Source organism: Heterodontus francisci, unplaced genomic scaffold, assembly GCF_036365525.1.
Source record: "Heterodontus francisci isolate sHetFra1 unplaced genomic scaffold, sHetFra1.hap1 HAP1_SCAFFOLD_539, whole genome shotgun sequence".
NCBI lineage: Eukaryota > Metazoa > Chordata > Chondrichthyes > Heterodontiformes > Heterodontidae > Heterodontus > Heterodontus francisci.
The window spans coordinates 550,086-575,414 of NW_027141047.1; the positions used below are offsets into that span (position 1 = coordinate 550,086).

Genomic DNA, 25,329 nt, shown 5'->3' on the forward strand with positions numbered 1-25,329 from the left:
GCATTTAGATGGGAGTCTGTTCACGAGGGTGTATCCAGATCATTTTCTGTTCACGATGGTGTATTTAGATGAGAGTCTGTTCACGAGGGTGTATTTAGATGAGAGTCTGTTCACGGGAATGTATTTAGATGGGACAATTTCACGGGGGTGTATTTAGCTGAGAGTCTGTTCACGAGGGTGTATTTAGATGTGCGTCTGTTCACGCGGCTGTATTTAGATGAGAGTCTGTTCACACAGGTGTATTTTGATGAGAGTCTGTTCACAGGGGTGTATTTAGTTGAGAGTCTGTTCACGGGAGTGTATTTAAATGGGAGTCTGTTCACGGGGGTGTATTCAGATGGCAGTCTTTTCACATGGCTGTATTTAGAAGAGAGTCTTTTCCCGGTGCTGTTTGTACACGGGAGTCTGTTCACGGTGGCGAATTTTGATGGGAGTCTGTTCACGGGGGTGTATTTGGATGGGTGTCTTTTCACGGGGGTGTATTTGGATGAGAGTCTGTTCACGGGGGTGTATTGAGATGCAGTCCGTTCACGTCGGCATATTTAGATGAGCTTCAGTTCACGGGTGTGTACTTCGATGGCAGTCTGCTCAAGGGTGTGTACTGAGATTGGAGTCTCTTCGCGGGGGTGTATTCAGATGAAAGGCTGTTCACGGGGGTGTATTTAGATGGGAGTCTGTTCACGGGGATGTATTTAGATGAGATTCTGTTGGTGGGGCATTATTTGGATTCGAATCTGTTCGCGAGGGTGCATTTAGATGAGAGACTGTTCACGAGGGTGTATTTAGATGTGACTGAGTTCACGGGGGTGTATTTAGATCAAAATCTGTTCCCGGAGGTGCATTTAGATGGGAGTCTGTTCACGGGGGAGTATTTAGATGAGAATCTTTCGACTTGGGTGTATTTAGATGAGATTCTGTTTCCGGTGGTGTTTTGAGATGTGCGTCTGTTCACGGGGTCTCATTTGGATGGGAGTCTGTACACAGGGGTGCATTTAGATGAGAGTCTGTTCACGGGGGTGTATTTAGATGAGAATCTTTCGACTTGGGTGTATTTAGATGAGATTCTGTTTCCGGTGGTGTTTTGTGATGGGCGTCTGTTCACGGGGTCTCATTTGGATGGGAGTCTGTACACAGGGGTGCATTTAGATGAGAGTCTGTTCACGGGGGTGTATTTAGATGAGAGTCTGTTCACGGGGATGTAATTAGATGAGATTCTGTTGGCGGGGCAGTATTTGCATTAGAATCTGTTCACGGGAGTGTATTTAGATGGGTGTCTGTTCACGGTGGTGTATTTAGATGAGAGTCTGTTCACGGGGGTGAATTCAGATGAAAGTCTGTTCACGGGGGTGTATTCAGATGAGAGTCTTTTCACATGGCTGTATTTAGATGAGAGTCTTTTCCCGGTGCTGTTTGTAGACGGGAGTCTGTTCACGGGAGCGCATTTGGATGGGAGTCTGTTCACGGGGGTGTATTTGGATGGGAGTCTGTTCACAGTGGTGTATTTAGTAGTGGGTATGTTCACGGGGGTGTCTGTCGATGAAAGACAGTTCACGGGGGTGTATTTAGATAAGAGTCTGTTCACGTAGACGTATTTAGATGTGACTCTGTTCAGCGGGGTGTATTTAGATGAGAGTCTGTTCTCGGGGGTGTATTCAGATGTGCGTCTGTTCCCGGGGCTGTATTTAGATGAGAGTCTGTTCACGGACTTGTATTTAGATGGGAGTCTGTTCACGGGGGTGTGTTTAGTTGGGAGTCTGTTCACGGGGGTGTATTTAGATGGGATTCTGTTCACGGGGGTGTATTTTGATGTGGGTCTGTTCACGGTGGTGTATTTAGATGTGAGTCTGTTCACGGGGGTGTAGTTCGATGTGATTCTGTTCACGGGGGTGTATTTAGCTGAGAATCTGTTCACGGGGATGTATTTAGATGTGACTCTTTTCACGGGGGTATATTTAGATGAGAGTCTGTTCACGGGGGTGTATACAGATTTGCGTCTGTTCACGGGGGTGTATTTAGATGGGAGTCTGTTCACGGGGGTGTATTTCGATGGGAGTCTGTTCACTGGGGTGTATTTAGATGGGAGTCTGTTCACGGGGGTGTATTTAGTAGTGGGTATGTTCACGGAGGTGTATTTAGATGAAAGACAGTTCACGGGGGTGTATTTAGATAAGAGTCTGTTCACGTAGACGTATTTAGATGTGACTCTGTTCAGCGGGGTGTATTTAGATGAGAGTCTGTTCTCGGAGGTGTATTTTGGTGGGAGTCTGTTCACGGGGGTGTGTTTAGTTGAGAGTCTGTTCACGGGGGTGTATTTAGATGGGATTCTGTTCACGGGGGTGTATTTTGATGTGGGTCTGTTCACGGTGGTGTATTTAGATGTGAGTCTGTTCACGGGGGTGTAGTTCGATGTGATTCTGTTCACGGGGGTGTATTTAGCTGAGAATCTGTTCACGGGGATGTATTTATATGTGACTCTTTTCACGGGGGTATATTTAGATGAGAGTCTGTTCACGGGGGTGCAAACAGATTTGCGTCTGTTCACGGGGGTGTATTTAGATGGGAGTCTGTTCACGGGGGTGTATTTCGATGGGAGTCTGTTCACTGGGGTGTATTTAGATGTGACTCTGTTCACGGGGGTGTATTTTGAATAGGGTCTGATCGCGGGCGTGTATTTAGATGCAGTCTGTTCACCGTGGCATATTTAGATGAGCTTCAGTTCACGGGTGTATACTGAGATGGCTGTCTGCTCACGGGTCTGTATTGAGCTCAGAGTCTCTTCGCGGGTGTGTATTCAGATGAGAGGCTGTTCAAGGGGTCGTATTTAGATGAGAGTCTGTTCACGGGGGTGTATTTAGATGAGAGTCTGTTCACGGAGTGTATTTCGATGAGAGTCTGTTCACGGGGTCGTATTTAGATGAGAGTCTGTTCACGGGGGTGTATTTAGATGAGAGTCTGTTCACGGAGTGTATTTTGATGAGAGTCTGTTCACGGGGTGTATTTAGATGAGAGTCTGTTCACGGAGGTGTATTTAGATGAGAGTCTGTTCACGGAGTGTATTTTGATGAGAGTCTGTTCACGGGGTCGTATTTAGATGAGAGTCTGTTCACGGGGGTGTATTTAGATGAGAGTCTGTTCACGGGGTGTATTTAGATGAGAGTCTGTTCACGGAGGTGTATTTAGATGAGAGTCTGTTCACGGAGTGTATTTTGATGAGAGTCTGTTCACGGGGTGTATTTAGTTGAGAGTCTGTTCACGGAGGTGTATATAGTTGGGGGCCTGTTCACGGGGGTGTATTTAGATGAGAGACTGTTCACGGGGGTGTGTTTAGAAGAGAGATTGTTCACGAGTGTGTATTTAGGTGAGAGTCTGTTCAAGGGGGTGTATTTGGATGAGAGTGTTCGCGAGGGTGTATGTAGTTGAGAGTCTGTTCACGGAGGTGTATTTAGATGGGAGTCTGTTCACAGGGGTGTATTTAGATGAGAGACTGTTCACGGGGGTGTATTTAGATGAGAGACTGTTCACGGGGGTGTGTTTAGAAGAGAGATTGTTCACGAGTGTGTATTTAGGTGAGAGTCTGTTCACGGGGGTGTATTTGGATGAGAGTGTTCGCGAGGGTGTATGTAGTTGAGAGTCTGTTCACGGAGGTGTATTTAGATGCGAGTCTGTTCACAGGGGTGTATTTAGTTGGGGGCCTGTTCACGGGGGTGTATTTAGATGAGAGACTGTTCACGGGGGTGGACTTAGATGAGAGTCTGTTCACGGGGGTGTACTTAGATGAGAGTCTGTTCACGGGGGTGTATTTAGATGTGCGTCTGTTCACGGTTGTGTATTCAGATGAGAGTCTGTTCACGGAGTGTATTTTGATGAGAGTCTGTTCACGGGGTGTATTTAGTTGAGAGTCTGTTCACGGGGGTGTATTTAGATGAGAGACTGTTCACGGGGGTGTGTTTAGAAGAGAGATTGTTCACGAGTGTGTATTTAGGTGAGAGTCTGTTCACGTAGACGTATTTAGATGTGACTCTGTTCAGCGGGGTGTATTTAGATGCGAGGCTGTTCACGGGGGCGTATTTAGATGCGAGTCTCTTCACGGGGGCGTATTTAGATGCGAGTCTGTTCACGGGGGTGTATTTAGATGGGAGTCTGTTCACGGGGATGTATTTAGATGAGATTCTGTTGGCGGGGCAGTATTTGCATTAGAATCTGTTCACGGGGGTGTATTTGGATGAGAGTCTGTTCACGGGGGTGTAGTTAGATGTGACTCTGTTCACGGGGGTGTATTTAGATGAGAGTCTGTTCACGGGGGTGTATTTAGATGAGAGTGTTTGCGAGGGTGTATATAGGCGAGAGTCTGTTCACGTGTGTGTATTCAGTTGAGAGTCTGTGCACGGAGGTGTATTTAGATGGGAGTCTGTTCACGGGGGTGTATTTAGTTGCGGGCCTGTTCACGGGGGTGCATTTAGATGAGAGAGTGTTCACGGGGGTGTATTTAGAAGAGAGATTGTTCGCGACTGAGTATTTAGGTGAGAGTCTGTTCACGGGGGTGTATTTAGATGAGAATGTTCGCGAGGGTGTATGTAGACAAGAGTCTGTTCACGTGTGTGTATTCAGTTGAGAGTCTGTGCACGGAGGTGTATTGAGATGAGAGTCTATTCACGGGGGTGTATTTAGATGAGCGACTGTTCACGGAGGTGTATTTAGACGTGACTCAGTACACGGGGGTGTATTTAGATCACCTGCTGTTCCCGGCGGTGTATTCAGATGTGTGTCTGTTCACGGGGGTGTATTTAGATGAGAATTTTTCGACGTGGGTGTATTTAGACGAGAGTCTGTTCATGGGGGTGTTTTTCGATGAGAGTCTGTTCACGGGGATGTATTTCGATGAGAGTCTGTTCACGGGGGTGGATTTAGATGTGCGTCTGTTCACGGGGGTGTATTTAGATGAGAGTCTGTTCACGGGGGTGAACGCAGATGAGAGTCTGTTCACGGATGTGTATTTCGATGAGAGTCTGTTCACGGGGGTGGATTTCGATGTGCGTCTGTTCACGGGGATGTATTTAGATGAGAGTCCGTTCACGGAGGTGTATTTTGATGAGAGTCTGTTCACGGGGGTGTATTTAGGTGAGAGTCTGTTCACGGGGGTGTGTTTGGATGAGAGTGTTCGCGAGGGTATATTTAGACGAGAGTCTGTTCACGGGGGTGTATTTAGAAGAGAGTCTGTTCACGGGGGTGTATTTCGATGGGAGTCTGTTCACGGGGGTGTATTTTGATGTGTGTCAGTTCACGGGGATGTATTTAGATGTTACTCTGTTCACGGGGTGCATTTAGATGTGACTCTGTTCACGGGTGTGTATTTCGAATGGAGTCTGTTCACGAGGGTGTATTTAGAAGAGAGACTGTTCACGGGGGTGTATTTAGATGTGACTCAGTTCACGGGGGTGTATTTAGATCAAATTCTGTTCCTGGCGGTGTATTCAGATGGGAGTCTGTTCACGGGGCTGTATTTAGATGAGAATCTTTCGACGTGGGTGTATTTAAATGCGATTCTGTTCCCGGTGGTGTTTTTAGATGGGAGTCTGTTCACGGGGGTGGATTTAGATGTGCGTCTGTTCGCGAGGGTATATTTAGACCAGAGTCTGTTCACGGGGGTGTATTTAGAAGAGAGTCTGTTCACGGGGGTGTATTTCGATGGGTGTCTGTTCACGGGGGTGTATTTTGATGTGTGTCAGTTCACGGGGATGTATTCAGATGTTACTCTGTTCACGGGGTGTATTTAGATGTGTCTCTGTTCACGGGTGTGTATATCGAATGGAGTCTGTTCACGAGGGTGTATTTAGAAGAGAGACTGTTCACGGGGGTGTATTTAGATGTAACCCAGTTCACGGGGGTGTATTTAGATCAAATTCTGTTCCCGGCGGTGTATTTTGATGGGAGTCTGTTCACGGGGGTGTATTTAGATGAGAATTTTTCGACGTGGGTGTATTTAGACGAGAGTCTGTTCATGGGGGTGTACGCAGATGAGAGTCTGTTCACGGGGGTATCTTTCGATGAGAGTCTGTTCACGGGGGTGGATTTAGATGTACGTCTGTTCACGGGGGTGTATTTAGATGAGAGTCTGTTCACGGAGGTGTATTTTGATGAGTGTCTGTTCACGGGGGTGTATTTAGTTGAGAGTCTGTGCACGGAGGTGTATTGAGATGGGAGTCTGTTCACGGGGGTGTGTTTGGATGAGAGCGTTCGCGAGGGTATATTTAGACTAGAGTCTGTTCACGGGGGTGTATTTAGATGAGAGTCTGTTCACGGGGGTGTATTTAGATGTGCGTCTGTTCACGGGGGTGTATTTAGATGAGAGTGTTCGCGAGGGTGTCTTTAACGAGAGTCTGTTCACGGGGGTGAACGCAGATGAGAGTCTGTTCACGGATGTGTATTTCGATGAGAGTCTGTTCACGGGGGTGTATTTAATTGATAGTCTGTGCACGGTGGTATATTTAGGTGAGAGTCTGTTCACGGGGGTGTGTTTGGATGAGAGTGTTCGCGAGGGTATATTTAGACGAGAGTCTGTTCACGGGGGTGTATTTAGAAGAGAGTCTGTTCACGGGGGTGTATTTCGATGGGAGTCTGTTCACGGGGGTGTATTGTGATGTGTGTCAGTTCACGGGGATGTATTTAGATGTTACTCTGTTCACGGGGTCCATTTAGATGTGACTCTGTTCGCGGGTGTGTATTTCGAATGGAGTCTGTTCACGAGGGTGTATTTAGAAGAGAGACTCTTCACGGGGGTGTATTTAGATGTGACTCAGTTCACGGGGGTGTATTCAGATCAAATTCTGTTCCTGGCGGTGTATTTAGATGGGAGTCTGTTCACGGGGCTGTATTTAGATGAGAATCTTTCGACGTGGGTGTATTTAAATGCGATTCTGTTCCCGGTGGTGTTTTTAGATGGGAGTCTGTTCACGGGGGCGTATTTGGATGAGAGTCTGTTTACGGGGGTGCATTTAGATGCAGTCTGTTCACGGCGGCATATTTAGATGAGCTTCAGTTCACGGGTGTGTATTGAGATAGGAGTCTCTTCGCGGGGGTGTATTCAGATGAGAGGCTGTTCACGGGGGCGTATTTAGATGAGAGTCGGTTCAGGGGGCTGTATTTAGATGGGAGTCTGTTCACGGGGATGTATTTAGATGAGAATCTGTTGGCATGGCAGAATTTGTTCACAGGAGTGTACTCAGATGGGTGTCTGTTCACTGGGGTGTATTTAGATGAAAGTCTGTTCACGGGCTTGTATTTAGATGGGAGTCTGTTCACGGGGGTTTATTTAGATGTGACTCTGTTCACGGGGGTGTATTTAGACGAGAGTCTGTTCACGGGGGTGTACTTAGATGAGAGTCTGTTCACGGGGGTGTATTTAGATGAGAGTCTGTTCACGGGGGTGTATTTCGATGTGCGTCAGTTCACGGGGGTGTATTTCGATGAGAGTCTGTTCACGGAGGTGTATTTTGATGAGTGTCTGTTCATGGGAGTGTATTTAGTTGAGAGTCTGTTCACGGAGGTGTATTCAGATGGGAGTGTGTTCACGGGGCTGTATTTAGACGAGAGTCTGTTCACGGGGAAGTATTTAGATGTGACTCTGTTCACGGGGTTGTATTTAGATGAGAGTCTGTTCACGGGGGTGGATTTAGATGTGCGTCTGTTCACGGGGGTGTATTTAGATGAGAGTCTGTTCACGGGGGTGAACGCAGATGAGAGTTCGTTCACGGATGTGTATTTCGATGAGAGTCTGTTCACGGGGGTGGATTTAGATGTGCGTCTGTTCACGGGGATGTATTTCGATGAGAGTCCGTTCACGGAGGTGTATTTTGATGAGAGTCTGTTCACGGGGGTGTATTTAGTTGAGAGTCTGTGCACGGAGGTTTATTTAGGTGAGAGTCTGTTCACGGGGGTGTGTTTGGATGAGAGTGTTCGCGAGGGTATATTTTGACGAGAGTCTGTTCACGGGGGTGTATTTGATGAGAGACTGTTCACGGGGGTGTATTTAGATGTGAGTCTGTTCACGGGGGTGTATTTAGATGACAGTGTTCGCGAGGGGGTATTTAACGAGAGTCTGTTCACGGGGGTGAACGCAGATGAGACTCTGTTCACGGATGTGTATTTCGATGAGAGTCTGTTCACCGGGGTGGATTTAGATGAGAGTCTGTTCACGGGGATGTATTTCGATGAGAGTCTGTTCACGTGGATTTATTTGCATGAGAGTCTTTTCACGGGGGTGTATTTTGATGAGTGTCTGTTCACGGAGTGTATTTAGATGAGAGGCTGTTCACGGGGGTGTATTTTGATGAGAGTCTATTCACGGGGGTGTATTTCGATGTGAGTCTGCTCAAGGTGTGTATTTAAATGACAGACTGTTCACGGGGAGTTATTTAGATGAGAGTCTGTTCACGAGGGTGTATTGAGATGGGTGTCCGTTCACGGGGTGTATTTAGATGACAGACTGTTCATGGGGGTTTATTTTGAAGAGATTCTTTTCACGGTGGTGTATTTAGATGTGAGTCTGTTCACGGGGGTGTAGTTCGATGTGATTCTGTTCACGGGGGTGTATTTAGCTGAGAATCTGTTCACGGGGATGTATTTAGATGTGACTCTTTTCACGGGGGTATATTTAGATGAGAGTCTGTTCACGGGGGTGTATACAGATTTGCGTCTGTTCACGGGGGTGTATTTAGATGGGAGTCTGTTCACGGGGGTGTATTTCGATGGGAGTCTGTTCACTGGGGAGTATTTAGATGGGAGTCTGTTCACGGGGGTGTATTTAGTAGTGGGTATGTTCACGGGGGTGTATTTAGATGAAAGACAGTTCACGGGGGTGTATTTAGATGTGACTCTGTTCACGGGGGTGTATTTTGAAGAGGGTCTGTTCGCGGGCGTGTATTTAGATGCAGTCTGTTCACGGTGGCATATTTGGATGAGCTTCAGTTCACGGGTGTGTACTGAGATGGCTGTCTGCTCACGGGTCTGTATTGAGCTCAGAGTCTCTTCGCGGGTGTGTATTCAGATGAGAGGCTGTTCACGGGGGCGTATTTAGATGAGAATCTGTTCACCGGGATGTATTCAGATTTGACTCTGTTCGCGAGGGTGTATTTAGACGAGAGTCTGTTCACGCGGGTGTACTTAGATGAGAGTCTGTTCACGGGGGTGTATTTCGATGTGCGTCTGTTCACCGTTGTGTATTCAGATGAGAGTCTGTTCACGGAGTGTATTTTGATGAGAGTCTGTTCACGGGGTGTATTTAGTTGAGAGTCTGTTCACGGAGGTGTATTTAGATGGGGGTCTGATCACAGGGGTGTATTTAGTTGGGTGCCTGTTCACGGGGGTGTATTTAGATGAGAGACTGTTCACGGGGGTGTGTTTAGAAGAGAGATTGTTCACGAGTGTGTATTTAGGTGAGAGTGTTGTCGAGGGTGTATGTAGTTGAGAGTCTGTTCACGGAGGTGTATTTAGATGGGAGTCTGTTCACGGTGGTGCATTTAGATGAGAGTCTGTTCACGGGGGTGTATTTTGATGGGAGTCTGCTCACGGGGGTGTATTTCGTTGGGAGTATGTTCACGGGGGTGTATTTAGATGGGAGTCTGTTCACGGGGATGTATTTAGATGAGATTCTGTTGGCGGGGCAGTATTTGGATTAGAATCTGTTCACGGGGGTGTATTTAGATGAGAGTCTGTTCACGGGCTTGTAATTCAGATGTGCGTCTGTTCACGGGGGTGTAGTTAGATGTGCGTCTGTTCACGGGGGTGTATTTAGATGAGAGTGTTTGCGAGTGTGTATATAGGCGAGAGTCTGTTCACGTGTGTGTATTTCGTTGAGCGTCTGTTCACGGGGGTGTATTCAGTTGAGAGTCTGTGCACGGAGGTGTATTTAGATGGGAGTCTGTTCACGGGGGTGGATTTAGTTGGGGGCCTGTTCACGGGGGTGCATTTAGATGAGAGAGTGTTCACGGGGGTGTATTTGGAAGAGCGATTGTTCGCGAGTGTGTATTTAGGTGAGAGTCTGTTCACGGGGGTGTATTTGGATGAGAATGTTCGCGAGGGTGTATTTAGACAAGAGTCTGTTCACGGGGGTTTATTGAGATGAGAGTCTATTCACGGGGGTGTATTTAGATGAGCGACTGTTCACAGAGGTGTATTTAGATGTGACTCAGTTCACGGGAGTGTATTTAGATCACCTGCTGTTCCCGGCGGTGTATTCAGATGGGAGTCTGTTCACGGGGGTGTATTTAGATGAAAATCTTTCGACGTGGGTGTATTTAGACGAGAGTCTGTTCGTGGGGGTGTACGCAGATGAGAGTCTGTTCACGGGGGTGAATTTCGATGTGAGCCTGTTCACGGGGGTGGATTTAGATGTGCGTCTGTTCACGGGGGTGTATTTAGATGAGAGTCTGTTCACGGAGGTGTATTTTGATGAGAGTCTGTTCACGGGGGTGTATTTAGTTGAGAGTCTGTGCACGGAGGTGTATTTAGATGGTAGTCTGTTCACGGGGATGTATTTAGATGAGAGAATGTTCACGGGGGTGTATTTAGGTGAGAGTCTGTTCACGGGGGTGTGTTTGGATGAGAGTGTTCACGAGGGTATATTTAGACGAGAGTCTGTTCACGGGGGTGTATTTAGATGTGACTCTGTTCACGGGGGTGTATTTAGATGAGAGTCTGTTCACGGGGGTGTATTTAGATGTGCGTCTGTTCACGGGGGTGTATTTAGATGAGAGTCTGTTCACGGGGGTGTATTTAGATGTGACTCTGTTCACGGGGTGTATTTAGATGAGAGTCTGTTCACGGGGGTGTATTTAGATGTGCGTCTGTTCACGGGGGTGTATTTAGATGAGAGTGTTCGCGATGGTGTATTTAACGAGAGTCTGTTCACGGGGGTGAACGCAGATGAGAGTCTGTTCACGGGGGTGTATTTAGATGGGAGTCTATTCACGGGGGTGTATTTAGTTGGGGGCCTGTTCACGGGGGTGCATTTAGATGAGAGAGTGTTCACGGGGGTGTATTTGGAAGAGCGATTGTTCGCGAGTGTGTATTTAGGTGAGAGTCTGTTCAAGGGGGTGTATTTGGATGAGAATGTTCGCGAGGGTGTATTTAGACAAGAGTCTGTTCACGGGGGTGTATTGAGATGAGAGTCTATTCACGGGGGTGTATTTAGATGAGCGACTGTTCACAGAGGTGTATTTAGATGTGACTCAGTTCACGGGAGTGTATTTAGATCACCTGCTGTTCCCGGCGGTGTATTCAGATGGGAGTCTGTTCACGGGGGTGTATTTAGATGAAACTCTTTCGACGTGGGTGTATTTAGACGAGAGTCTGTTCGTGGGGGTGTACGCAGATGAGAGTCTGTTCACGGGGGTGAATTTCGATGAGAGCCTGTTCACGGGGGTGGATTTAGATGTGCGTCTGTTCACGGGGGTGTATTTAGATGAGAGTCTGTTCACGGAGGTGTATTTTGATGAGAGTCTGTTCACGGGGGTGTATTTAGTTGAGAGTCTGCGCACGGAGGTGTATTTAGATGGTAGTCTGTTCACGGGGATGTATTTAGATGAGAGAATGTTCACGGGGGTGTATTTAGGTGAGAGTCTATTCACGGGGGTGTGTTTGGATGAGAGTGTTCACGAGGGTATATTTAGACGAGAGTCTGTTCACGGGGGTGTATTTAGATGTGACTCTGTTCACGGGGGTGTATTTAGATGAGAGTCTGTTCACGGGGGTGTATTTAGATGTGCGTCTGTTCACGGGGGTGTATTTAGATGAGAGTGTTCGCGATGGTGTATTTAACGAGAGTCTGTTCACGGGGGTGAAGGCAGATGAGAGTCTGTTCACGGATGTGTATTTCGATGAGAGTCTGTTCACGGGGGTGGATTTAGATGTGCGTCTGTTCACGGGGATGTATTTAGATGAGAGTCTGTTCACGGAGGTGTATTTCGATGAGAGTCTGTTCACGGGGGTGTATTTAGTTGAGAGTCTGTGCACGGAGGTGTATTTAGGTGAGAGTCTGTTCACGGGGGTGTGTTTGGATGAGTGTTCGCGAGGGTATATTTAGACGAGAGTCTGGTCACGGGGGTGTATTTCGATGGGAGTCTGTTCACGGGGGTGTATTTTGATCTGTGTCAGTTCACGGGGATGTATTTAGATGTTACTCTGTTCACCGGTGTGTATTTCGAATGGAGTCTGTTCACGAGGGTGTATTTAGAAGAGAGACTGTTCACGGGGGTGTATTTAGATGTGACTCAGTTCACGGGGGTGTATTTAGATCAAATTCTGTTCCCGGCGGTGTATTTAGATGGGAGTCTGTTCACGGGGGCGTATTTGGATGAGAGTCTGTTTACGGGGGTGCATTTAGATGCAGTCTGTTCACGGCGGCATATTTAGATGAGCTTCAGTTCACGGGTTTGTATTGAGATAGGAGTCTCTTCGCGGGGGCGTATTCAGATGAGAGGCTGTTCACGGGGGCGTATTTAGATGAGAGTCTGTTCACGGGGATGTATTTAGATGAGAATCTGTTGGCATGGCAGAATTTGTTCGCAGAAGTGTACTTAGATGGGTGTCTGTTCACGGGGGTGTATTTAGATGAGAGTCTGTTCACGGGCTTGTATTTAGATGGGAGTCTGTTCACGGGGGTTTATTTAGATGTGGCTCTGTTCACGGGGGTGTATTTAGATGAGCTTCAGTTCACGGGTTTGTATTGAGATAGGAGTCTCTTCGCGGGGGCGTATTCAGATGAGAGGCTGTTCACGGGGGCGTATTTAGATGAGAGTCTGTTCACGGGGATGTATTTAGATGAGAATCTGTTGGCATGGCAGAATTTGTTCGCAGAAGTGTACTTAGATGGGTGTCTGTTCACGGGGGTGTATTTAGATGAGAGTCTGTTCACGGGCTTGTATTTAGATGGGAGTCTGTTCACGGGGGTTTATTTAGATGTGGCTCTGTTCACGGGGGTGTATTTAGAAGAGAGTCTGTTCACGAAGGTGTATTTCGATGAGAGTCTGTTCACGGGGTTGCATTTAGGTGTGCGTCTGTTCACGCGAGTGTATTTAGATGAGAGTGTTCGCGAGGGTGTATTTAGATGAGAGTCTGATGACGGGGGTGTACTTAGATGAGAGTCTGTTCACGGGGGTGTATTTAGATGAGAGTCTGTTCACGGGGGTGTATTTCGATGTGCGTCAGTTCACGGGGGTGTATTTCGATGAGAGTCTGTGCACGGAGGTGTATTTAGATGGTAGTCTGTTCACGGGGATGTATTTAGATGAGAGAATGTTCACGGGGGTGTATTTAGGTGAGAGTCTGTTCACGGGGGTGTGTTCTGGATGAGAGTGTTCGCGAGGGTATATTTCGACGTGAGTCTGTTCACGGGGGTGTATTTAGATGTGACTCTGTTCACGGGGGTGTATTTAGATGAGAGTCTGTTCACGGGGGTGTATTTAGATGTGCGTCTGTTCACGGGGGTGTATTTAGATGAGAGTGTTCGCGATGGTGTATTTAACGAGAGTCTGTTCACGGGGGTGAACGCAGATGATAGTCTGTTCACGGATGTGTATTTCGATGAGAGTCTGTTCACGGGGGTGGATTTAGATGTGCGTCTGTTCACGGGGATGTATTTAGATGAGAGTCTGTTCACGGAGGTGTATTTCGATGAGAGTCTGTTCACATGGGTGTATTTCGTTGAGAGTCTGTGCACGGAGGTGTATTTAGGTGAGAGTCTGTTCACGGGGGTGTGTTTGGATGAGTGTTCGCGAGGGTATATTTAGACGAGAGTCTGGTCACGGGGGTGTATTTCGATGGGAGTCTGTTCACGGGGGTGTATTTTGATCTGTGTCAGTTCACGGGGATGTATTTAGATGTTACTCTGTTCACCGGTGTGTATTTCGAATGGAGTCTGTTCACGAGGGTGTATTTAGAAGAGAGACTGTTCACGGGGGTGTATTTAGATGTGACTCAGTTCGCGGGGGTGTATTTAGATCAAATTCTATTCCCGGCGGTGAATTTAGATGGGAGTCTGTTCACGGGGGTGTATTTAGATGAGAATCTTTCGACGTGGGTGTATTTAGATGCGATTCTGTTCCCGGTGGTGTTTTTAGATGGGAGTCTGTTGACGGGGGCGTATTTGGATGAGAGTCTGTTTACGGGGGTGCATTTAGATGCAGTCTGTTCACGGCGGCATATTTAGATGAGCTTCAGTTCACGGGTGTGTATTGAGATAGGAGTCTCTTCACGGGGGCGTATTCAGATGAGAGGCTGTTCACGGGGGCGTATTTCGATGAGAGTCTGTTCACGGGGATGTATTTAGATGAGAATCTGTTGGCATGGCAGAAATTGTTCACAGGAGTGTACTTAGATGGGTGTCTGTTCAAGGGGGTGTATTTAGATGAGAGTCTGTTCACTGGGGTGTATTTAGATGAAAGTCTGTTCACGGGCTTGTATTTAGATGGGAGTCTGTTCACGGGGGTTTATTTATATGTGACTCTGTTCACGGGGGTGTATTTAGAAGAGAGTCTGTTCACGAAGGTGTATTTCGATGAGAGTCTGTTCACGGGGTTGCATTTAGGTGTGCGTCTGTTCACGCGGATGTATTTAGATGAGAGTGTTCGCGAGGGTGTATTTAGATGAGAGTCTGTTGACGGGGGTGTACTTAGATGAGAGTCTGTTCACGGGGGTGTATTTAGATGAGAGTCTGTTCACGGGGGTGTATTTCGATGTGCGTCAGTTCACGGGGGTGTATTTCGATGAGAGTCTGTTCACGGAGGTGTATTTTGATGAGTGTCTGTTCATGGGAGTGTATTTAGTTGAGAATCTGTTCACGGAGGTGTATTTAGATGGGAGTCTGTTCACGGGGCTGTATTTAGATGAGAGTCTGTTCACGGGGAAGTATTTAGATGTGACTCTGTTCGCGGGGGTGTATTTAGATGAGAGTCTGTTCACATGGATGTATTTAGTTGGGGGTCTGTTCACCGGGGTGTATTTCGATGAGAGACAGTTCATGGTGGTGTATTCAGAAGAGAGTCTGTTCACGGGGGTGTATTTAGGATGAGAGTCTGTTCACGGAGATTTATTTAGATGAGAGTCTGTTCACGGGGGTGTATTTAGATGGGAGTCTGTTCACGGGGCTGTATTTAGATGAGAGTCTGTTCACGGGGAAGTATTTAGATGTGACTCTGTTCACGGGGGTGTATTTAGATGAGAGTCTGTTCACATGGATGTATTGAGATGTGCTTCTGTTCACGGGGGTGTATTTAGATGAGATTCTGTTCACGGGGATGTATTTAGTTGGGGGTCTGTTCACCGGGGTGTATTTCGATGAGAGACAGTTCATGGTGGTGTATTCAGAAGAGAGTCTGTTCACGGGGGTGTATTTAGGATGAGAGTCTGTTCACGGAGATTTATTTAGATGAGAGTCTGTTCACGGGGGTGTATTTAGATGGGAGTCTGTTCACGGGTTGTATTTAGATGGGAGTCTGTTCACGGGGGTGTATTTAGATGTGAGTCTGTTCCCGGGAGTGTAATTAAATGAGAGTCTGTTCACGGGGGTGTATTTAGATGTGAGTCTGTTCACGGGTGTGTATTCAGATGAGAGTCTGTTCACGGGGGTTTATTTCGATGTGACTCTGTTCACGGGTGTGTATTCAAATGCGAGTCTGTTCACGGGGGTCTGTTTAGGTGAGAGTCTGTTCACGGGGGTGTATTGAGATGGGAGTCCGTTCACGAGGGTGTATTTAGTTGGGGGTCTGTTCACGGGGGTGCATTTAGGAGAGACGTTTTACGGGGTTATATTTAGAAGAGAGTCTGTTCGCGAGGGTGCATTTTGGTGTGAGTCTGTTCACGGGGGTGTATTTAGATGGGAGTCTTTTCATGGGGATTTATTAAGATATGTCTCTGTTCACGAGGGTGTATTTTGATGTTACTCTGTTCACCGGTGTGTATTTCGAATGGAGTCTGTTCACGAGGGTGTATTTAGAAGAGAGACTGTTCACGGGGGTGTATTTAGATGTGACTCAGTTCACGGGGGTGTATTTAGATCAAATTCTGTTCCCGGCGGTGTATTTAGATGGGAGTCTGTTCACGGGGGCGTATTTGGATGAGAGTCTGTTTACGGGGGTGCATTTAGATGCAGTCTGTTCACGGCGGCATATTTAGATGAGCTTCAGTTCACGGGTTTGTATTGAGATAGGAGTCTCTTCGCGGGGGCGTATTCAGATGAGAGGCTGTTCACGGGGGCGTATTTAGATGAGAGTCTGTTCACGGGGATGTATTTAAATGAGAATCTGTTGGCATGGCAGAATTTGTTCGCAGAAGTGTACTTAGATGGGTGTCTGTTCACGGGGGTGTATTTAGATGAGAGTCTGTTCACGGGCTTGTATTTAGATGGGAGTCTGTTCACGGGGGTTTATTTAGATGTGGCTCTGTTCACGGGGGTGTATTTAGAAGAGAGTCTGTTCACGAAGGTGTATTTCGATGAGAGTCTGTTCACGGGGTTGCATTTAGGTGTGCGTCTGTTCACGCGAGTGTATTTAGATGAGAGTGTTCGCGAGGGTGTATTTAGATGAGAGTCTGATGACGGGGGTGTACTTAGATGAGAGTCTGTTCACGGGGGTGTATTTAGATGAGAGTCTGTTCACGGGGGTGTATTTCGATGTGCGTCAGTTCACGGGGGTGTATTTCGATGAGAGTCTGTGCACGGAGGTGTATTTAGATGGTAGTCTGTTCACGGGGATGTATTTAGATGAGAGAATGTTCACGGGGGTGTATTTAGGTGAGAGTCTGTTCACGGGGGTGTGTTCTGGATGAGAGTGTTCGCGAGGGTATATTTAGACGTGAGTCTGTTCACGGGGGTGTATTTAGATGTGACTCTGTTCACGGGGGTGTATTTAGATGAGAGTCTGTTCACGGGGGTGTATTTAGATGTGCGTCTGTTCACGGGGGTGTATTTAGATGAGAGTGTTCGCGATGGTGTATTTAACGAGAGTCTGTTCACGGTGGTGAACGCAGATGATAGTCTGTTCACGGATGTGTATTTCGATGAGAGTCTGTTCACGGGGGTGGATTTAGATGTGCGTCTGTTCACGGGGATGTATTTAGATGAGAGTCTGTTCACGGAGGTGTATTTCGATGAGAGTCTGTTCACAGGGGTGTATTTCGTTGAGAGTCTGTGCACGGAGGTGTATTTAGGTGAGAGTCTGTTCACGGGGGTGTGTTTGGATGAGTGTTCGCGAGGGTATATTTAGACGAGAGTCTGGTCACGGGGGTGTATTTCGATGGGAGTCTGTTCACGGGGGTGTATTTTGATCTGTGTCAGTTCACGGGGATGTATTTAGATGTTACTCTGTTCACCGGTGTGTATTTCGAATGGAGTCTGTTCACGAGGGTGTATTTAGAAGAGAGACTGTTCACGGGGGTGTATTTAGATGTGACTCAGTTCGCGGGGGTGTATTTAGATCAAATTCTATTCCCGGCGGTGAATTTAGATGGGAGTCTGTTCACGGGGGTGTATTTAGATGAGAATCTTTCGACGTGGGTGTATTTAGATGCGATTCTGTTCCCGGTGGTGTTTTTAGATGGGAGTCTGTTGACGGGGGCGTATTTGGATGAGAGTCTGTTTACGGGGGTGCATTTAGATGCAGTCTGTTCACGGCGGCATATTTAGATGAGCTTCAGTTCACGGGTATGTATTGAGATAGGAGTCTCTTCGCGGGGGTGTATTCAGATGAGAGGCTGTTCACGGGGGCGTATTTAGATGAGAGTCGGTTCACGGGGGCGTATTTCGATGAGAGTCTGTTCACGGGGATGTATTTAGATGAGAATCTGTTGGCATGGCAGAATTTGTTCACAGGAGTGTACTTAGATGGGTGTCTGTTCACGGGGGTGTATTTAGATGAGAGTCTGTTCACTGGGGTGTATTTAGATGAAAGTCTGTTCACGGGCTTGTATTTAGATGGGAGTCTGTTCACGGGGGTTTATTTATATGTGACTCTGTTCACGGGGGTGTATTTAGAAGAGAGTCTGTTCACGAAGGTGTATTTCGATGAGAGTCTGTTCACGGGGTTGCATTTAGGTGTGCGTCTGTTCACGCGGATGTATTTAGATGAGAGTGTTCACGAGGGTGTATTTAGATGAGAGTCTGTTGACGGGGGTGTACTTAGATGAGAGTCTGTTCACGGGGGTGTATTTAGATGAGAGTCTGTTCACGGGGGTGTATTTCGATGTGCGTCAGTTCACGGGGGTGTATTTCGATGAGAGTCTGTTCACGGAGGTGTATTTTGATGAGTGTCTGTTCATGGGAGTGTATTTAGTTGAGAATCTGTTCACGGAGGTGTATTTAGATGGGAGTCTGTTCACGGGGCTGTATTTAGATGAGAGTCTGTTCACGGGGAAGTATTTAGATGTGACTCTGTTCACGGGGGTGTATTTAGATGAGAGTCTGTTCACATGGATGTATTTAGTTGGGGGTCTGTTCACCGGGGTGTATTTCGATGAGAGACAGTTCATGGTGGTGTATTCAGAAGAGAGTCTGTTCACGGGGGTGTATTTAGATGGGAGTCTGTTCACGGGGCTGTATTTAGATGAGAGTCTGTTCACGGGGAAGTATTTAGATGTGACTCTGTTCACGGGGGTGTATTTAGATGAGAGTCTGTTCACATGGATGTATTGAGATGTGCTTCTGTTCACGGGGGTGTATTTAGATGAGATTCTGTTCACGGGGATGTATTTAGTTGGGGGTCTGTTCACCGGGGTGTATTTCGATGAGAGACAGTTCATGGTGGTGTATTCAGAAGAGAGTCTGTTCACGGGGATGTATTTAGGATGAGAGTCTGTTCACGGAGATTTATTTAGATGAGAGTCTGTTCACGGGGGTGTATTTAGATGGGAGTCTGTTCACGGGTTGTATTTAGATGGGAGTCTGTTCACGGGGGTGTATTTAGATGTGAGTCTGTTCCCGGGAGTGTAATTAAATGAGAGTCTGTTCACGGGGGTGTATTTAGATGTGAGTCTGTTCACGGGTGTGTATTCAGATGAGAGTCTGTTCACGGGGGTTTATTTCGATGTGACTCTGTTCACGGGTGTGTATTCAAATGCGAGTCTGTTCACGGGGGTCTGTTTAGGTGAGAGTCTGTTCACGGGGGTGTATTGAGATGGGAGTCCGTTCACGAGGGTGTATTTAGTTGGGGGTCTGTTCACGGGGGTGCATTTAGGTGAGAGACGTTTTACGGGGTTATATTTAGAAGAGAGTCTGTTCGCGAGGGTGCATTTTGGTGTGAGTCTGTTCACGGGGGTGTATTTAGATGGGAGTCTTTTCATGGGGATTTATTAAGATATGTCTCTGTTCACGAGGGTGTATTTTGATGGGAGTCCGTTCACGGGGGTTTATTTGGATGTGACTATTTTCACGGGGGTGGATGTTGATGGAGGTTGGTTCACGGGGATGTATTTCGTTGAGAGTCTGTTCACGGGGATGTATTTAGATTTGAGTCCATTTACGGGGGTGTACTTGGACATGACTCTGTTCGCGCTTCTGTATTTTGATGTCAGTCTGTTCACGGGGGTGTATTTCGTTGAGAGTCTGTTCACGATGGTGTATTTAGATGTTAGTCTGTTCACGTGGGTGTATTTAGTTGTGACTCTGTTCACGGGGGTTTATTTCGAAGACAGTCTGTTCACGGGGGTGCATTTAGATTTGAGTTATTTTACGGGGGTGTATTTGGATGAGAGTCTTTTCCCGAGGGTGGATTTAGACGAGAGTCTGTTCACGGGGGTGTATTTAGATGAGAGTCTGTTCACAGGGATGTATTTTGATGAGTGTCTGTTCACGGAGTGTATTTAGATGAGATTCTGTTCACGGGGTTGTATTTAGATGAGAGTCTGTTCACGGGGATTTATTTACATGAGAGTCTGTTCACGGGGGTGTATTTTGATGAGTGTCTGTTCACGGAGTGTATTTAGATGAGAGGCTGTTCACGGGGGTGTATCTTGATGAGAGTCTATTCACGGGGGTTTATTTCGATGTGACTCTGTTCACGGGTGTGTATTTAAATGCGAGTCTGTTCACGGGGGTCTGTTTAGGTGAGAGTCAGTTCACGGCGCTGTATTGAGATGGCAGTCCGTTCACGAGGGTGTATTTAGTTGGGGGTCTGTTCACGGGGGTGCATTTAGGTGAGAGACGTTTTACGGGGTTATATTTAGAAGAGAGTCTGTTCGCGAGGGTGCATTTTGGTGAGAGTCTGTTCACGGGGGTGTATATTGATGTGAGTCTGTTCACGGGGGTGTATTTTGATGAGTGTCTGTTCACGGAGTGTATTTAGATGAGAGGCTGTTCACGGGGGTGCATTTTGATGAGAGTCTATTCACGGGGGTGTATTTAGATGTGAGTCTGTTCACGGGTGTGTATTTGAATGACAGTCTGTTCACGGGGAGTTATTTAGATGAGAGTCTGTTCACGAGGGTGTCTTGAGATGGGAGTCTGTTCGTGGGGGTTTATTTTGAAGAGATTCTGTTCACGGGGGTGTATTTAGATGAGAGTCTGTTCACGGCGGTGTAATTAGATGTGACTCTGTTCACGGGGGTGTATTTTGATGAGAGTCTGTTGACGGAGGTGTATTTAGATGTGATTCTGTTCACGGGTGTGTATTTCGATGAGAGTCTGTTCACGAGGTTGTATTTAGATGACAGACTGTTCACGGGGGTGTATTTTGAAGAGATTCTGTTCACTGGGGTGTATTTAGATTGGAGTCAGTTCACGGGGGTGTATTTTGATGAGAGTCTGTTCACGGGTGTGTATTCAGATGAGAGTCTGTTCACGGGTGTGTTTTCAGATGTGAGTCTGTTCACGGGTGTGTATTTCGATGCGAGTCTGTTCACGGGCGTGTATTTAGATGAGAGTCTGTTCACGGGGGTGTATTTAGATGAGATTCTGTTCACGGGGCTGTATTTCGATGAGAGTCTGTTCACGGGGATTTATTTAGATGAGCGTCTGTTCACGGGGGTGTATTTTGATGAGAGTCTGTTCACGGGGGTGTATTTTGATGAAAGTCTGTTCACGGGTGTGTATTTAAATGAGATTCTGTTCACGGTGATTTATTTAGATGAGAGTCTGTTCACGAGGGTGTATTGAGATGGGAGTCTGTTCACGGGGTGTATTTAGATGAGAGTCTGTTCGTGGGGTTGTATTTAGATGACAGACTGTTCACGGGGGTGTATTTTGAAGAGATTCTGTTCACGGGGCTGTATTTGGTTGAGAGTCTGTTGACGGGGGTGTATTTAGATGTGAGCCTGTTCACGGGTGTGTATTTCGATGAGAGTCTGTTTACGGGGTTGTATTTAGATGACAGACTGTTCACGGGGGTGCATTTTGAAGCGATTCTGTTCACGGGGGTGTATTTAGATGAGAGTCAGTTCACGGGGGTGTATTTAGATGTGAGTCTGTTCACGAGGGTGTATTTAGATGAGAGTCTGTTCACGGGGGTGTATTTAGATGTGAGTCTGTTCACGGGTGTGTATTTCGATGAGAGTCTGTTCACGGGTGTGTATTTAAATGAGAGTCTGTTCACGGGGATTTATTTAGATGAGTGTCTGCACACGATGGTGTATTTAGATGTGACTCTGTTCACGGGGGTGTATTTCGATCAAAGTCTTTTCCCGGCATTGTATTTAGAAGGGAGTCTGTTCACGTGGGTGTATTTAGATGAGAGTCTGTTCCCGGTGGTGTTTTTAGATGGGAGTCTGTTCACGGGGCCGTATTTGGATGGGAGTCTGTTCACGGGGGTGTCTCTAGATGAGTGCCTGTTCAAGATGGTGTATTTCGATGTGACTGTGTTCACGGGATTGTATTTAGATCAAAGTCTGTTCCCGGCGGTTTATCCAGATGGGAGTCTGTTCACGGGGGTGTATTTAGATGGGAGTCTGTTCACGGGGGTGTATTTAAATTTGAGTCAGTTCACGGGGGTGTATCTAGATGACTTTAATGTTACCTCTCTCTGTTCCTTCTCCCCTGTTGCACCCCTCTCTATGTTTTCCCCTCGCTCTCCATGTCATTCCCCATCTCTGTCACCTCTCCTTGCCACCTCTCACTTGCTGCCCCTCTCTCTGTCCATCTGTATCACTCTGCTCCCTCTCTCTCATTCCTCCTCTCTCTGTCCCTCTCTCTCTGCTCCCCTCTCTTCCCTGACAACCGCCCCCCAGCCCTTTCTCTCTCTCGCTCTGTCTCTCTCTCGATTCCACTCCTCTCTTTCTCATCCTCACTGTCACCCCTCTCTTTCTCCTCCCTCTCGGCCCGCTCTTTCTCTCTCTTCACTGTCCCTCTCTCTCTTTGTATCCCCGCTCCTCTCTCACTTAATGTTGCTGAGAGCAGGAGCAACAGTTTCTGAACTTCAGATGGATTCATGGTTTTCCAGAGGGCTTTGAAAAAAGCAGCACCTGCCAGAAAGCCCTGAATCCGTCCAGAGTTTGGAAGCTGCTGTTCCTGCTCTCAGCTGTGAATTTGGAAAGGTGTGTTAGTGAGCATTAGATAAAGATCTGAGCTAAGAAATTCCAATTCAGCTGTAAAATTAACAGTTGCAATTTTTTGTAAGTCCGCTCTGGTGGGAAAGCCGAAGCCAATGGGAAATGTCTCACCTCTGATATTAACAGTCCGTACCTCAGCATTTTTGGAGTCCGTGTACGGACACTTGCCGACCCCGGCTCACATGGGGACCAGTTGGGGAAGTTGGGTGGTCAGCAGTTTAGTGGGAATAGGGAGTCAGAGTGCAAGAGTGCAGGAGGGCAGGAGGTGGGTCGTATGTACAAAATGAGCTGAGAAAGAGCAGAAGGGGATATAGGAGAGAAGCTAGAGCAGGATACAAGTTCAGGTCCAGGACGGGGAGGAAGGTGGGGAGTCTTAGAGGGAGTTTAGCTCGGTGGGCGAGGGGAAGGAAGGGAAGCAGCAGAGGCAGCTGATCACACGGTCTGAATCTTAGTGAGGAAGCTCATGAGCTCCTCACACTTACCATTGGAGATGAGATGGTGGCAGAGTGGTAATGTCACTGAACTCATAATCCAGAAGTCTTGGCTGATACCTCGGGGACACGGGTTCAATTCCGACCACGGCAACTGTTGGAACTTCAGTTTAATTAATTAATTTGAAGCTAGTCTTAGTAATGGTGTTATGAAACTATCATAGATTGCTGGAAAAACCGATCTGGTTCACTAATATCCTCCAGGGAAGGAAATCTGCCGACCCTATCTGGTCTGGCCGACATGTGACTCCAGACCCACAGCAATGTGGTTGATTGTCAAATGCCATTTGAAATGTCCACTCAGTTATCAAGGGTAATTCGGGACGGGTAACAAATGCTGGCCTTGTCACTGATGCTCACATCCCACGAATAAAAATAATAAATAAGTGAAGGTGCCGTGGATAATGCTCCCAATTTCCCTCTTCATTCACAACAAAAAACTAAAATTGATGACCCCTTGACACGAACCCGTGAACTCAATATTTCTTTATTCACTGAACAACGTCCTTGCTGTTTTAAGAAAGTTTTATTAAATCACCTGTCAGCTTCCTGTCCTCCTGTGGAAACAGTCTCCCTTTCAGCCCTCTACTCGGTAGTTTGAATACAATTGTACAGACTGCAGCACTGAAACTTGCTCAAATTGAGCAGCAGAATCAGATTTGTGAGACCAGTCTTGTGAGACAATGTCTCGGCAATGTGCCTGGATTTCCAGGGATTTAATTCTCCTTCTTAGACTCTCACCGGTACCTGGCTATTTAAGATGCTCTGTGTCACTACAAAAATATAAAGATTTACTTGCAAACGTTTCCTGTTGTTTGAATTCACAAATATGTCAAATAATGACAGAGAAACTCAAACGGAAACATTGGTGATGACTTTGCAGCATTTGAATTTGATTTGATTGGTTATGAAGTGACAGAGCAAAAGCAAAGTTACAAATCCATCCTGCACCGAGGAACAGCAATGTGGAGCTTTTCAGTGTTACACAGATTTTGGAATCAGTTTGCACTGAACTGCATCAGTATTTTGTGAAAGATGTTCGGTCCAGACTCTACCTTGCAGACAGTGACTTTATCAAAGGGGAGGACAGTCTGTCAGCAGAGGGAACGAAGCATTCAGAGCGGATAAGCCTGGGCAGCGACCTGTTCAAGCTCTTCTCCAGCTGACGTTTCCCACTTTGTGATCACTGTTCTGCAAGAACCTGACACAAGACAGCTTATTATCCCAGCCAAAAATGCTGCAGTCAGAACATTGGTCACCCAGAAAGAGGGCCGTGCGTAACCCATGAAAATTCATCTCCTGGGACAGAACCCATGCACCTGCCTTCACCACATGGGATGAGATCCGATTATTAAAACAAATAACACTCAGGTCGCGAATGGTTTCAGTGATGTGACAGCTTTCAACATGAAAATTGTTGTCTTCATATAAATTAACTTCTGGATCCAGTAAACTTTCCTGCACCAGGCGCAATGATTGTATCTTTTTATCCATTTCACCAAGATTTGCATGATCTCCTGCACCATAAACAGTGAACTCTGTGGTGACATTTGTGCCGGTATAACCGACCCAATGTTTCCCCTCCATTTTCAGGGAGCAGTAGGACGCAGAACCAAGGTCAGCTACACTGCCCATCAACTCCTTCCCTTGGCCAGAAAATTGTATCTTATCATACAGGATAATCTTGCTCATCATGACTGCGATGTTGTAGATGTTATGAGATTTCAATGTGATCAGCAGCATTGAAATCACTCGAAGGTATCCGAGCTCCCGGAGTGAATTTATATATGCATTGAAACATCCTTCCTGATAACTCAGCAAATTATAACGGATGCTGGTCAGCTACAATGCAAGTGGCAGCTAACTCCGCCCAGAATTGTGCAAACACAGAATGCTGAAAGACAACACAGCAGGAAAGACAGTGACAAAAAATTCACAACTTCGTGGAAACGGCAATTCGGCAATTTGGCACAAGGCACAAAGATGCTGTCTTCTCATGTTCCAGTAATTGTACATTCTGTGCCCCTCACACACTCACACTCCATGTTCCAGTAATTGTACAGACTGTGCACCTCACACTCTCACACTCCATGTTCCAGTAATTGTACATACTGTGCCCCTCACACTCTCACACTCCATGTTCCAGTAATTGTACATACTGTGTCCCTCACACTCTCACACTCCATGTTACAGGAATTGTGCACACTGTGTCCCTAACACTCTCACAGTCCATGTTCCAGTAATTGCATGCACTGTGTCCATCACACTCTCACTCTCCATAATCGAGTAATTGTGCACATTGCATCCCTCACAT

The 25,329-nt window shown here is 46.8% G+C and overlaps 1 protein-coding gene across 1 annotated transcript; it reads right to left on the reverse strand.

Annotated features, from left to right (window-relative positions):
• Nucleotides 1–24,161: 24,161 nt before the first annotated feature.
• Nucleotides 24,162–24,758, reverse strand: LOC137361890 (epidermal differentiation-specific protein-like). The gene has a single exon (XM_068026490.1). It carries the CDS (start codon nucleotides 24,756–24,758, stop codon nucleotides 24,162–24,164), a length of 597 nt encoding a protein of 198 aa, XP_067882591.1.
• Nucleotides 24,759–25,329: the final 571 nt, after the last annotated feature.